The sequence below is a fragment of the Grus americana genome, chromosome 4, assembly GCF_028858705.1.
Source record: "Grus americana isolate bGruAme1 chromosome 4, bGruAme1.mat, whole genome shotgun sequence".
NCBI lineage: Eukaryota > Metazoa > Chordata > Aves > Gruiformes > Gruidae > Grus > Grus americana.
This window is the reverse complement of record NC_072855.1, coordinates 13,011,574-13,026,572: the sequence shown is the minus strand read 5'-3', so window position 1 is coordinate 13,026,572 and position 14,999 is coordinate 13,011,574. Positions and strand designations below refer to the sequence as shown.

Here is a 14,999-nt window from a genome sequence, read left to right as displayed (position 1 = left end):
CAAATTAGTGAAGACTAAACTTATTTAGATAACTACAGGATATTTGATAGTTTCGTGGCGGGAACAACCTGTTGAGGCTGTAGTATATAAATACATAATTTTCCACATAGATTATCAAGTGAACATATCAAGGTACATTTTCCTATCTCCCACTTAAAATTTACAGCTTTCTGAAGGTTTTGCTCATACTTTCTTGTCTGACATTGTTCACAGAAGTGTTTCAGCAGCACTGTACCATGCACAGCAGGTAGAGCTGACTGTTGTGGTTTCCTTCTGCTGATATTTTTGACCATCTGGGTTTTCTAATAAAAAGCATTGCAATAATAGGAAATTGGGATTCAGAAGTTTTGTGTCCAGCGAGAGCTACTGGAAATATTTTTTTTCCAGCTGTCCAGACCTCTGAGCCATATGAAACAGTGGAAGGGTGATATGAACACGACTTGCTTACTTTCTGCAGTTGACATATTAATAAAAGTATCCTCTTGCGGTTTTGAACATCATACACCTACCAGGGAAGTTGTAACTTCATGTGACTCCTATGTTAGTATATCCACTTAATGGGTAGTAGTCCAAAGGAGTTTCTTTGTCCTTTCTTTGCACGTAGGGTAGATGGTTTGGGAGAAATGGGATGGTGCTCAGGTTAGGCAATGGGCCAGGTCCTTGTGCTGCCTTTGCTGGACTGGAGTATGTCATTCTGCCCAGATGAATACCCTGACAAACCTATTTTCCCAAAAGCCACTCCAGATGAACAACTTTGCAGAGTGATGTATTGTGCAGAGGTCAGGAAATTAGAGTGTGTAAACACCCTCTTTTTGTTTAGAGAAAAATTCAAAGCCTGCATTTAGGCAGTCTCACAAAGAGCTCTTACCAAAGCCAAAAATATTAGGAGGCAGTTGGTATGGTTCTGCTCAGGCATAGCTTCTGTTGGGCTTTAAAGTGGACCCATCAGGTTGCGTGTGTTCATTCCGAAGACCTTGTTCATGGTACGGCTGTTCTTCAGGTGGTTTTCCTCACCAGGTCAGTACCTTCCTAGATTGTAGACAGTCTGTGCGTGCACGCATATGTCCTGTGTTTCCACTGTGCTGCTGTAAAGAGTGTCTGCCTGCACTTCTTAAATTGCATGTCTAACAAATTTACCTGTGGAAAAAATAGTAGGTGATGATGCAAGAAGTAGTACTGAGTGATAATGCAAAAATGTTTAAATTAAATTAAATTAAATATGATTAAATTAAACATTAAAAATGTTTCACTTTTAATGAACTGAAGGTTTCCAGTATATAGTTGTGATATATAATATTTAGATTATACACTAAAATTTGGATTATTTACTATTTGGATTATTATACTAAATAGCATAAAAAATGTGGCTATTGTGATTTCCTGACAGCATATCTAAATCATAATTTACAGAGACCAACACATAAGAGTGAAAGCCAAATACAAAATTTGTATTATTTTAGCCTGTATTTTTGAGTCTGCCATTAAAAAAGGGGTGAGGCTTTATTAGGAAATATTCTGAGCTGTCCTACTAGGTATGTAGGGCTGTTGGCTGTCAGAGATGCTAATTTAAAGTTACTTATATGGTTAGATTTGAGGGGTCAAAGGAACCATATATTATCCAACACTTTTTGTTCCATCCATCGAAAATAAGCCTTATGCATAGTTCCACTTTTTTCTTTATTTGGCATCACTGCTTAACTTGCTGGATGTCTGGGAAATTTTTAGAACTCAAACAATGCACTGTACATGTAGGTGAATGTAGTGTGCTTTTGCATGGGTATATAGCCATGAATAGCTAACTCTGAACTTTTAGTTTCTGGTTTTATTAACTTAAAAAGGAAATTGGTTTTCTGCAGAGCTTAAAGAAGCCCAGAAGAGAAAGAAACAACTGGAAGAACGCTGTAAACTGGAAGACAGCATCGGCAATGCTGTTTTAACGTGGAACAATGAAATCTTGCCCAACTGGGAAACTATGTAAGACAGTATGTTGTACTGAGTTTTAATTAACATTGCTGAGTCTGTATCCTGAAGAGGAGTTACAAAGTTAGCAAGTGTAATTTTAAATGGTTTTGGAAGCTTTTGTTCAAAAGTCATTTTTGGACAGCTACAAAAAAAATGAGCAACGTATGTTTCATTATTTCTACAAGGTGGCCGGAAGTGATGCAGTTCTTATTATTTGTCTTTAATGGAGGTTCAGGATACTCAGAAACTGTGAAACACTGAGAAGTGCCCTGCGGTAGAGAACGTAAAAGCAGAAAGCTTAATGCTTGAACAGTGTGCATTTATCAGCAATGAGCTTTCCTTGACTACTTGAGCTGTTGATTTTATAACATCAGATGTAGATTGAAGTACGTGTATGGTATTATGAAGCCTCTTTAAATACCGAGTGGTATACCTGCTGGGATAATCAAGTGATGGAAAAGAGAAGTAGGGCAACAGTTATTTTAAAAAAATATTAAGTGCTAAAAGATTTCCTACAAAGACACAGAATAGATGATTGGTAAGCTACCTTCACTGTCTAGTTTTTCATGGACTTTGCTAGTCATCTTAAAAAAAACAAACCACAACCCCTGCCATGAATATAACCACCACCACCACAACACCAAAACCCAATCTCCACGGCAGCACTCACAATTGCAGTTTGATTAATCATGGTATTCAGTTGTCCTGAGAATATATGTTAAAAATGTGGACAGAATTTGTTGGAAAATGCATTTCTGGAGAACTGAAATAATAAAAGTATAAGCAAATTGCAGATTTACATGTCTGTCTGTAGGATTTGAAGATGCACCTGTTATGGCTGCTGTTAAAATAAGAGCACCTTTTGCCGTATTGGTTTATAAATCCAGAAGTTCCCCGATCTATTGACTGTTTTACATTTTAGTTCAGAATCTGCTTTTAGATAAATGGATTATTGTGGGGTTTGTCACTACCACAAACTTTCATTGGTGCTTAGTTGCTGTTGTGTTCCTCCATATGGGCTCTTAGAATGACGAACATCAGCTGCAGCCATTTCAAAGCGTGTGTTCTGATAAAATGTCTTTCATGCTCCCACTTAAAAGTTGTCACTTGTTAGATCGTCATGCATTTTTCTGGAGGGCTAGAGCTGCGAAGGTGGGTGGGAGCCTGCATGTCTCATTTGCACAGCAGGGTAAAGGGTAGATTTCCATAACTTGTTTCTGTATTTAATTTTACATGGAGATTTAAGCCTGTCCAGTCTTTAGCATAGGCAGTGGCATAGATACTGATTTCATTTTTGTTTGTGTATTTCTGTCCCCTGTGATCCTTGCTGGTCAAGTGTGGTTGCAGATTACGGATATTGTGATTGCAGTGCTTCTGCCAAAATAAGCCATTACCTTGAAGGAAGTAAGCTTTCCTTTACAGTTTAAAGCAAACTAGTGCTAAAGAATGGGTATATGCAAACCACATTTGACTTCTTGGCCTGTTGATGCTCATTTTGGTTTGGATCCCTTCAGCAGTGGTAGGAGGACACATTCACAATTCACCTGGCAATGAAATATTTCTTAGAATAATCAGTTTTATTTTAAACAGGTGTTGTTCCCGTAAAGTTCGAGAGCTATGGTGGCAGGGCATTCCACCAAGCGTGAGAGGCAAAGTCTGGAGCTTGGCAATTGGCAACGAGTTAAACATCACCCATGGTGAGACTTTTTTTGGCTATGTCATCTTACAAAGAGAAGTAGTTAAGGGGACAGTCTTGTATTTATTATGGTGTATCAGAACCTGAGATGTGGGTGCAAGGAGATGTTATCTAGTTACGCTTTTTTTGTGGTGCATTGACGTGTTTTGTTCAAAAATAGTGTCTTAATCTTGTAACTGCTGTAGTACTGCTGCTGTGAATTGTTTCTGATTATTGCTGTCTCTGTGTCTTGATTTGATGTTAGATGAAGATGGTCAGAATTAGTGACTCAAGATTTTTTTTCTTTTTGAAACTTAGAATTGTTAATTTTGTAATGACTATTGGTATGCATATAGCTGCTTCCTTTGATTTAGAGCAAGACATCAGGTTTGTGAGAGATTAAAAGACCTTTTGTTTATGTGTGTGTTTGTGAAAATAGAAATAGCGTGCTACTTTAAAGTACAGAAAAACGTAACTCTGAAAGAATATGTAATTAATTCCAGTGTGGAAATGTGGTAGACTGCCTGTACTCCAGCTGTATTGTGCTGCTTTTCTGCGCCTGACTTGGTTACCTTGGGTGTAGTTCTTAATGGAGTTTTCTAGACTTACCCAATTATCCATTCAGACCATAATTTTGAACACCAGTGCTCTGCAAGAAAAGTAAATGCTTGAACATAAAATGCAACTTGTGCCTGGATTGCCTTTCCTTTTCACTTAATCTTAGGTTATAGGTCAGTGGAACAAGTCTTTCAGAACCATAACCTACTTAGAAATTCAACTGCTATGTTAGAGATACTGTTACTTGCAATGACTGGGGCAGCATTGCTCATTTGGTAGGTAGTTGGTACCTGCCAGTGGACACGAGTGTATACAAATAGCGGACTTGGTTTTCTCTGTTTTTCTTTTTCTAGAACTGTACGATATTTGCCTGGCTCGTGCCAAAGAGAAATGGCGATCACTTAGCATAGGAGGGACTGAAGTAGAATGTGAAGGTAGGCTTTTCATGAAGGATTTATGCTGTGTTACAAAATATGAGATTTTGTAAAATTGTTCCTTAAAATGAAATCACAGATCTTTAAACAAACAAAAAAAAAATCAGCTATAAAGGTGCCTCTGGTGAAAAGCAAGCTGCTTTTTGTGGGACTGAGAAACAGCTGTATTCTTTCTTCTCAGTGAAACTGTAGTCTCTTCTAAAACACACTTGCTCATTTTTCTTTATAAACCATCTCTAGGTGCAGTTCTTATTTGATGCTATTTTGTAGGAAAACTAGGAAAGTTTAGAGATTATAATTTGAATTGCAACACTAAAATACTTTTCTGCCTCTGTAGTTTTGGAATTGAAATTCAAAGTATAGCAGAAAATTGCATTTTAGTCCCTTATTGCAGCTTTGAGCCCATCTCTTGGGTGTGTTTCAGAGAGCAGCAATTTATTTTTGCAGATAAAGTGGTTTGAGATTTACTAATTGATTGGAAGAGTTGTCTGTTTTTGAGAGAGTATAAAACTACGTGCAGATGCTTGAAATTGCCTTTGGTAAGTAATTATGTTGAGCAGGAAAAGGAGGACATAGGTACTGGCATTTATCAACAGAAAAATATTTTTGATTGGAAATCCCCTACTTTGTTTTGTTAAGATTGCACCTTAAATAAGATATCTAGTACGTTTCCAGCTTCCTCTTGCACTTTGTTTTCTGGAGTGTTTATGCTCAGGTGGTTGGTATAAGCATTGGCTAGTGACAACTCTTTTTTTTTTTTTTGATTGTTCAATAAGTAGCAGTAGGTAATTCCCGACTGTACTTACCAGAACAGACAAAATACAAATAGAACTTTTTGATATCAGAAGGAAAACTAATACTTTAGAAATTTACTGTGTATGAGATCTGTTTCAGTTATGGAGAGTGTATTGCAGTGTCCATGATCTTTATCAACACATACAAAGAGTAAATAAACATGATTTTGGAAGGAGAGCTGACAGTAGTAGAGATAAGTGGCATCCATCAAATGCTTCTGCTTTAGGACTTCTCCCTCCCACCACAACCTTTCCACAGAGACAGCTATTTCAGGAGCCACTGGGAAGTGTTGTTGAGGCCGAGGGGTCACAGGTTAACAGGCTGGTGTCTGTCTAGTGTTTTGTCAGCGGATACCAGTAGAGTGCCTGGCCTGCCTTGCCCTGCGTCTTTCCCCACATCACTTTGAAATATATTGATGGTCAGTGTGCACTGTAGGGTTGCTTTGAGTCAGGACATACTTGCTTCTTAGCCTGTGTGCTGAATTCAGGGAATTGTCCTGTCTATACCCTTATTCCCTAGCATTCGTATCGAAATAAATGAACTGTGCAAATGTTAACCCTTACCAGAAGAAAAAAAGAAAGGGGGGAAAAAAGCGTACACCAATCCACGTAATAAATGCAGTAACTTTGGCTTTTGTAGATGCTGGATTTTCTGCAGCTGACAGAGAAGCAAGCTTGGAGTTAATAAAACTGGATATCTCAAGAACGTTTCCTAATCTCTGTATATTCCAGCAAGTAAGCAATATTAACTTGTGTCTTGACTTCTCAGAGAAATTAAGTTTACATAATCTTGCCTGTCCCTTGGTTGAAACAGCCCGTTGAGTTCAAATCTGAAGGAGTAGACGTATTGAGAGGAAAAAGTTCCTAAGGATTTTGGAAAACTACAAATACTAGAAAAGAGTCACCTCAAGGTACTCTACATTTGGAAGAGGCAAAAGCCAATCTGTTGGCTAATCATTGTGATTCATCTAGCCCAGTTCATGCTGGTTTCTGTCTGACGAAGTGATGCAGGTGGGTGTTTCCGAGTCAGTGAATCAACACTGCTGGGTTGCAAATACACGATAAGTGAGAGAGAGCACAGCTCAAGCTAACAAGATTTGGGGGCCTTTTTTTGGTTCCATGCAAGACCAGTTTAACTTGTATGTTTTTGGTGTGCTTTAACAACTCATTTTAACCAGATATTTTGTCCTTCTATACACAAATTTCAGCAGCCCTGTGAAAAGTTTAGATTGCAGTAAATCAACATTTTGGGGTGAAAAACTTTTCCCTTTGGAAACTCTCAACCAGTTACTTAGTCTAAGATACGGCAGCTGTTAATAGTCGACAATGTGAAATTCTTTTTAGCTGTGTATGTCATTCTTGATGTGCTCTGTGTGTGTTATGGTATGTTGTTGTTTTAACTATTTTCTTCATTGTTGAATTCTGCCTCTAGTCTAATAGACAATTAAGTAGTTCTCATTAGTGTTCTGCTTTCTTGGCATTGTTGTCAAAGTGCTGCTAAGCTATAAGGAATCTCTTAGGCTTACGTTCCTCTTGCATAAGGATTTAATATGTAATTGATGTATTGGATGAACTGTATGCATTTGTAATAAATATGGTAGGGAGGGCTGTTTCATGCTTCTGAAGCCAAAATTATGTTGAAAGGCTTGGGGCTGTTCAAAGCTGCATAGAGAAATAATGTGTCCTTCATCAGAATTTATAGGTGCTGTCTATAGAACTGAAGGATTTTCTAACATGTTTGTTATATACTCAGATGTATTGTCTTCTTTTTGTTTTGTTATAGGGTGGTCCTTACCATGACACGTTGCACAGTATTTTAGGAGCCTATACTTGTTACAGACCTGATGTGGGCTATGTAAGTGAAGAATTTTTTTTCAGGGGTGGGGAGGGGTAACTAGGAGAAGGGAGGATTGTGTTAGCCCTTTGTAGACCAGTATTAAATGATTTAGTGAATACTTTTTTTTTTTTATTCCATTACATGCTTGAGAAGTGTATATCATGATTCTGTTGCTAGATTTAAGCTTTTTAATATGTTAAGTAATTGGAAAACTCAAAAGTACATATTTGTAGTGCTTGAAAATTGGAGTCAGAAGATGTCATTAAATTGGTCCTTTGAAGTACCTACTGTTCTTAATGCCAGTCTTACTGAGACTCTTCTGTAGAGTATCTTCCTCCTCTTGATATGCATTTCTGTGCTTTAGCACTGTGAGCTTCTGGAACAGTCTTTAAAGCAATGCCCATTGAGGCTATGTGAGCTCCCTCAAAGTATTTGAAGTAGTGATTATTAGAGGACTGAATGGATTTCAGATACTTCACTTAGTCTTTTTTTTCCCAGAGCAGGGCTGTATATAGGAGCTTATTCTTTATTCAGGAACAGTTGTTTTAGAGAAGGCAAATGTAGAAAGATAACGTTCCTTTCTGCGAGTAGCATGCAATGCTTGGCAAAAACTGCTGAACATGACTGCTGGGAAACTAGAAAAAGGGCAGATCAGGTGGTGAGCTTGTTTTGGTGCGGAACCTGTTATTGTGTTGGGAAGGAGCTTGTTCCTCAGGTTTGCAGGAAGGACTGTCACACCTTGGTCCATGTGACTGCAGTGGTAGCGCTACACCCTCTGAGTGAGGGAGCTGTGCCTAAAGTCAGGATTGATTCCATGGCATGCTTTGTAGAAAAACGCAGTAACATCATGATCTTATGGTAAACGAAACGTGAGCTTAATCTTATAATGGTACTGCTTGTCAAATGAGTCATTGCAGTTGTCTATAACTGCTGGTAATTGAAAAGGAAAGAACAGTCTTTGTCTCTAGTGTCCTAGTCCAACTTTGCACAAATAAGGGTATATATGACCTATCCTTAGGAGAAGAGGGATTGCTTAGAAACAGTTTATTCTTCAAAAAAATCTTTATTCTGCATATTTGAAAGTGCCGTCATCCTAGCCTGTCTTAGGAGTTTTACTTAGTCTTTGAAAGGATCATTAGGAATGGGGATCATTAGCTTCCATGCTCTGAATGTGCCATACTAAAGTGTTTTACCTGGGGTAAAAAATCCTGCCTTTCTGAATGTTTTGTAAAATTCAGCAGCTCAGTGAGTGCATTAAACACTAGTGATTGTGAGGACAAAATGAGGCAGTATTCTTGGAAGAATACAGTTATTGTTGAATGGTAATGCTTCTCCTTTCTTCAGGTACAGGGCATGTCATTCATAGCAGCAGTATTGATCTTGAACTTGGATACTGCAGATGCCTTCATTGCTTTTTCTAACCTTTTAAATAAACCCTGTCAGATGGCGTTTTTCCGTGTGGACCATGGCCTTGTAAGTATGCAAGAAAACTATGTTCTACAAGTTACAGAGATGTGTAGGGAAAGTTTAAAAAAAATTATGGGCTCAGTAGCTTGGAAAATAAGTCAAAATTTATTTGAGAGCAACACACTTGATAAATAAAAAACCCCAACACACACACACACGCACCCCGTCAAAAAAACCAAACCAACCCAAAAACTACCCCACGAACCTTTTTGAACAGGCAAGTGAATTAAATTGTTCAGCTATTTTATGATGCTCAGAAAATAGTTATGAGAATATTATTGTAGGTGTTTTTCAAATTGAGCACTGCAGTTGAAAGCTGAAAACACCTTAATATTAGAAGAAGTGTCTTGAAGGTGCTTTTTATCCTAAACTAACAGGTTGCTAAAAATAGACCGGTGCAGGAGAACCAGGTTTCCCATCTCTTATTGTAGCAGCTGTGTTTGAAAAGGAGCCTGGGGGAATCAGATGAGCAGACCCTGCCAATTTGCAATGGGAGCTGGTTGCCTGGTTCTTTCTGGAGGCTCTAAAATTCCTTGTTAGCATGTACACTGGGCTGCTTGTGTACCATAGCAAAATAACACATCTCCCTAAATGTGTTCTTAATTTACTTTAAAAGTTGGGGGGGGTTTTTGGTGAAATATATGGCATTCTGCCTCCCTTTCTCACTTATTTACCTTTTTTAACACTATGAAGATAGGATCTGCTTCTCAAGAGTTCAAATGGGAGAAATAAAGCAAGGGAATGGATGACATCAACAACAATTTTGTTGCTTAAACAGTAGGACACTGGGGATCCTACCAGTATTTCCTGCTGGAAAAGCAGTTTGTAATTCCTTGTTGCGGCCCCTGAATCTCATCACCTGTAAATGCCCATGGAGAGATGTACAACAGCGCAGACAGCATTGCTAAAAGCAGTATCAGTCATCTCTGTTAATGTACTTAGAAAAAGAGGACATGTTCATGCATTCAGTGTGTAAATATGATGCTTGTGAAGATGGTTCTGGAATTAAATTTGCTAGAATAAGGTTTTTTTTGGGGGGGTGAAATAGTGGGTTTTGGTACGCTCTTGGATAGTGCCATTTAGTTCTGTTAGCCTGGCTAAATAGAGGCTACATGATATGAATGCTTACAGAGGAGTAGAGGTGGTGATACATGAAAGAATATTAACATATTGTGACATTACAAAGCCATGGAAAACTTTATACCTAGTATTTCAAACAGAGTAGCGAGACATAAAGCGAGATAGTTCCTGTGGTTAACATACTGATCTGCTGTCTACCGTCATGTTTTTGTGTCAGTTTTACAGCTTAATAAACAAACGCTCATTTGTCTTAGCATATAATAAATAAAAAAACCCCAGCATAAGTTAGTTGTGGAAATGATAGTAATTTATACTGATTTATCTTGATTTCTTTTGTTGGTTACAGTTTTATTAAATTAGAATTTTTTTAATTACTACTAAGTAAAATGTCTTGTTGAATGTTGATTTGATTAAGATAAAAGCCTAAATTGCATTTCTAATAGAGCTGCCTGCATCACTGTCAATAGACGTGATCATAGCAGTTGTGCGTAAGATCCCTTCTCTAAAGTACTTCTGAAATACTTTAGTAGAACTCTCTGACTGTTGTGTTAGTGTGTAAATAGATAATTTTGGAAGTATGACTGTCTGTTGCATTACCTGCTTCCTTCTTTATACTTGCAGATCTCACCTGATGCTTGGATTTCATGCATTTAAAAATCCATACTGGGAAGCTGTTTCAGTTGTACAGTTCTCTAAAGTGGATTTCTGGTTTCATGTTTGCCATGAAGCTGTTTCTCAGTAACTGATGGTTCAGAGATTTTACGTAACTTTGGCTGTTTCAGTAGTGTACACCCATCTCTGATTGGCTTTTAAGCCTTATACTCTTACTGACTACTAATGAAGGTAGTCCGCCATCTGTCACTTCATTCAGATGAAATGGGAAAAATTTCCGTAAGGACATTAAAAAACCTGGGAAACAGATCTGTCATCCTGTGAAAGGATTTCAGACAAAAGGCTCTTTTCCTTTTATTGTCATGGTGCTTTGGGGAGAAGCATGCTGATACAACTCATACTTTGAAGAAATCACAGACATTCTTTATTGCTTTTATTGGGATATTGTAATTAAAATTACCGAAGCATTCAAGGATGTTGCTTAACTTTTCTCCCTATATTATTAAGAGGACGGGGGGGGGGGGGGCGGGCGGGCTAGAAAGCCTTTTGTTTTTAACTCATAGTTGGATTGGAAGACTTTCTTTCTCCATGCCCTCTGTTATGAAATTTGACCTAAATATTCAAATTTTAAAATAACATGAAAGTCTTCGTGTTAAAAGCAGTACAGTTCAGGGGTTATAGTATCAGATAAGGGTTACAGTCTGTTTCTCTTGCCAAGGTGTTTTGTCTTGATCTTTGCCTTTTTCTGTGTGAACTTTGTCTCTCCCTCTTTGCAATAGAAATGCTATTATCTCATTTTAAAACGTATGGTATAAAAGAAGCTTTGATATTATAATATGATTTATGATTGGAGCCAACTGGATGCTTCAGTCTTGCTGTGGACTATTAAATTATTTTAGTTTTGTATTTCATTTTATAATCCATTGGCCCTTGGATTTTATTCAGCGTAATATTGAATTACTGCCACAAGCATAAAGCACCATTCTGTTATCATAATTATTTTGAAGAATCAGCGAATAACTTCTCTCCTGATGGTCTTTTTCTTTGCAAAGGAACCTGTCCAAGACCCAGAACAATAATTATATTGTTTAGTATGAGAACAGTATATAGGGTGGATCTTAAACTCTGTGTGCTTGCAGATACTGTCCTTTATGTAGATGTTTAGCTCTTTATTGTATCATGTAATTCATGCGATCCTGTTTTTGAAGAGCATTAATCCAACAACAGATAATACATTTAAACCTATTAATACAGCTAACTGTTTTTTTCTCCCCATTGTATTTTCCCAGATGTTGACTTATTTTGCGGCATTTGAGGTATTCTTTGAAGAAAATCTGCCAAAGTTATTTGCTCACTTCAAAAAAAATAACTTAACTCCAGACATCTATCTTATTGATTGGTAAGACACCAAAAGCATAATTAATGTGCATACTTGCATAGAGCTCCATGTCAGTGTTCATTACAGAAGCAGGAACGCTCTTACCTGGTTTAGTATTCTTGTAAGATAAAGGCTTTATCTTTTGTTCAGTACTTGAGTTGTCAATCCAAATCATTCCCACATACTTCTGTGATGTTAAATGTTTGCCTAACCTTTATTACTGTACTTCTGTTGAGTTTGAGGCTTATTTTGAAATAGAGCTGTATAGCACTGTTTAACTGTATTTAGTGCATATTTGGATTGATCTTCTGAGAAAATCTGTTGTTTTTTCTACTTTAAGTGCAGGTGTGTACTGGGATGTATATCCTGAGAGTATTGCTAGTCTTGCATTTGAAAGTTATAGTTTGTCCTTTTGCACAGAACAGGAGAAGGGTAGTTAAAACATCTTGTTTCTGTCCACACAGCAAAAAGCTAGAAGCTACAGAAAAGCAAATGCGTAGGCTTTTGGCAGGATGAACTATGACTTTGGGGCAGTATCTCACTCATATGTTAGGTGGTCCCAGATGCTGTTTAGAGGATCCCAGTGTGGAATGTTTAAAAACTGATCTCAACACAGTCCAGTTGAGTAGCTAAAGGGCATTGGCATGATTTTAATTACTGCAGCTATTCCACTTAGCAGACAGGCAATTACAATCTTTTTATTTGGTGAAACTGCCTTCCTTTTTAGTTCTACTGTAATTAGAACCTTTTTCCTTAGAGAGGAAAAAAGACAAGGATCTTATTTGCACTCCTGCCAAATTTCAGTGTGGTATAAGGCACTCCAAATTGAGTATTTGTATTTGTGCCTGTCATGCTTGGGTTTGGGGCAGCTAAAACATCTCTTCTCAGCAAGACTTTGTTTCAGGTTGATATGAAATCTTTTTTGTGAAAAATTGATTTGCACTTAAATTGTTGACGGCTTCTCCTGTTCTTGAGTATCTGAGTAAATACCTTCTGTAAAAGGTGGAATTCCCAGTAGTAACAGCATTTTTTTTCTGAGATTCATAAGTGTCGTGGTTTAACCCAGCAGGCAGTTAAAACAACCACGCAGCTGTTTGCTCATAACATAAGCAGGGGAATGAGGAGCTGTGTAACGGATGGGCTCACTTCTCCCAACGTTTGGGGGAACCAGTCAGATGGATTTTTATGACTGAAGGCTGAGAGTATTAAACTGAACTAGATCTATGCACACAGCAGGAAGATGCTAGAAAAAATACTGGACTAGGATAGAAGGGAAGAAAGAGGGCAGAGGCTGGTATGTTCAATGATAAGAGGAAAGGTGTTGAAATTATATTACCTCAGACAATGTTGTGAAAAGCCTGTGCGTGGAGGAAGCAATGGAATAAAAGGGATATCAGAATAGGAAGACTGTAAACATGCTGGATAATAACTGGATAGACAACATTGAAATCACCAGGTTATCATCTTTTTAATGGATTGCTAGTTTAATATGATGCTGTCATAAATAAGGTTATTTTTTTTTATGTAGGAGAGACTAAAAACAAGTGTCTTCATGATGCAGCCATGTTAATATCACTCTGTTGTCTTAACTTTGAGCTTTACATTGTAAAGAAGAAATCCTGAGGAACAACACCAGAAATTGGAGAACTAGAAAAAGACTGTTTTGATGAAAGGTTGAAGGTTTACATTCCCCTCAGCAATGTTGCTTGGATAGACTAATCTTTATTGTATTTTCTTTAGTAAACATTTATGTGATCAGTTGTTGTTTATGAGCACATTCAGAGGTTTAAAAAAAAAAAGAAAAAAAATGACTTAAGAGGAAAGAACTGAAGTGTTGAAGTCTGAGTGTGGGGAACATCAGACCTCCCTTTCGTTACTTCTGTGGGTGTTGTTAAGAGCACTTGAAAGCAACTTCTGTCAGGAGTGCTTGTGGATGGTGCTTCTCAAGGTCTTTGTACAAATGGACTGACAACCCTTAGCTTTTTTTGCTGACTACCTGCATCCATATTAAAGCTGTTTATTTTAATCCCAAGGACAGTTTACTGCGTTCCTCCCCATCCCCAGGGAGTCACAACATTATGATCTTGCACAGGCATGTAGACTATTGAGGCAGCCCTGTATTAAACTTTTTTCACACCTGTCTTCAGCTAGACAGCTTGTCCCATTCTGTCTTGAATTTTGTTAGACAGTGGAGTGGATATTTAACTGTATAAGATTGAGGTATAATATTTAAATATGTCTGTGTGTGTATATAAGTGTATGTATAATGTGTGTGTGCATACACATATATACTTTCTACTTTAAAATACTTCGATCTTGTAGGAAGCAGATTTAGATTTTTTTTTTTTAATTTTTTTTCAAATGGCCACTGGAAACTTAGCAAATTGGACTTTATATGTGCTGTCCTTCCATTACTTCCATTAAGTCATATAGAAAAGATGTAAGGAAAAATCAGGTGGGTTTGTGTTCTCACAAGTGAGTAATTATGAAGGCTGAGGACTTTGGAAAATGTTGTTTATAAGGTTGCCTGTGGCTCACGGCTGACAGTGAATTTGCTGTAGTACAGGTACCACTCCGTTAAAAACAGAACTGTTTCCAGAAAGATAAGAATGTGGTTTCAGTGTGTTTAAAGTCAGGGAAGAATACGGTACAGTGTCGCTCTGAATAGACAGACCTTTTGGTTGTAGGTAAAAATCTCTATGAAACAACCTTGCTCTAACAACATTACTTTTATTTAAATGTGTGTTTGTTCTGAGCTCCGAAGGGATGCCTGCTGCTGTTCCGGTGGCTGGCATGGTTACTGTGCAGGCATGTGTGCAGTAAATCACAGTTAGTGCCAGCTCTGGGAGGGCTCCCATGGCCAGTGCTGCACAGACCAGTTGCTGGGAAACCCTCCTGCTCCTGCTGCAATTACGGTGGAATCAACTAGTCTCCTTTGTGCTGCTTCCTGTAACCAGTGCTGCAGGGAACGGCAGTAAAATTGGTATGCTTAAATCATTTGTTGAAGGGATGCGTTCCAAGAAAAAGAAATGCTGTGCATGTAGATGGGCCCAGCTATGCAGGTGATGCAATGCTGCTTTCTTGGGGTTGGTAGAGGATTTAGCGAGGGGAGCCCCCCTGCAAGTTCAGTTCCACCACTGCTTTTTGTGATGGGAAAATGCCGAGGACTTAAGAATTTAATTAAAAGTTACAGTGGCACAAT

The 14,999-nt window shown here is 37.9% G+C and overlaps 1 protein-coding gene across 7 annotated transcripts in view; it reads left to right on the top strand.

Moving 5' to 3' along the window:
• The window catches only part of TBC1D14 (TBC1 domain family member 14), a 72,000-nt gene that overhangs the window by 45,679 nt on the left and 11,322 nt on the right, over positions 1–14,999 (top strand). For 6 of the 7 annotated variants that reach the window (XM_054823230.1, XM_054823231.1, XM_054823232.1 and 3 more), the window contains 7 exons: positions 1,857–1,974; positions 3,553–3,659; positions 4,549–4,629; positions 6,064–6,158; positions 7,207–7,278; positions 8,605–8,733; positions 11,709–11,818. In XM_054823230.1, coding sequence (XP_054679205.1) covers positions 1,857–1,974; positions 3,553–3,659; positions 4,549–4,629; positions 6,064–6,158; positions 7,207–7,278; positions 8,605–8,733; positions 11,709–11,818 — 712 coding nt within the window. Of the gene's footprint in view, positions 1–1,856; positions 1,975–3,552; positions 3,660–4,548; positions 4,630–6,063; positions 6,159–7,206; positions 7,279–8,604; positions 8,734–10,428; positions 10,928–11,708; positions 11,819–14,999 lie in introns of those variants that run through there. The other variant, XM_054823233.1, reaches the window with a different exon arrangement.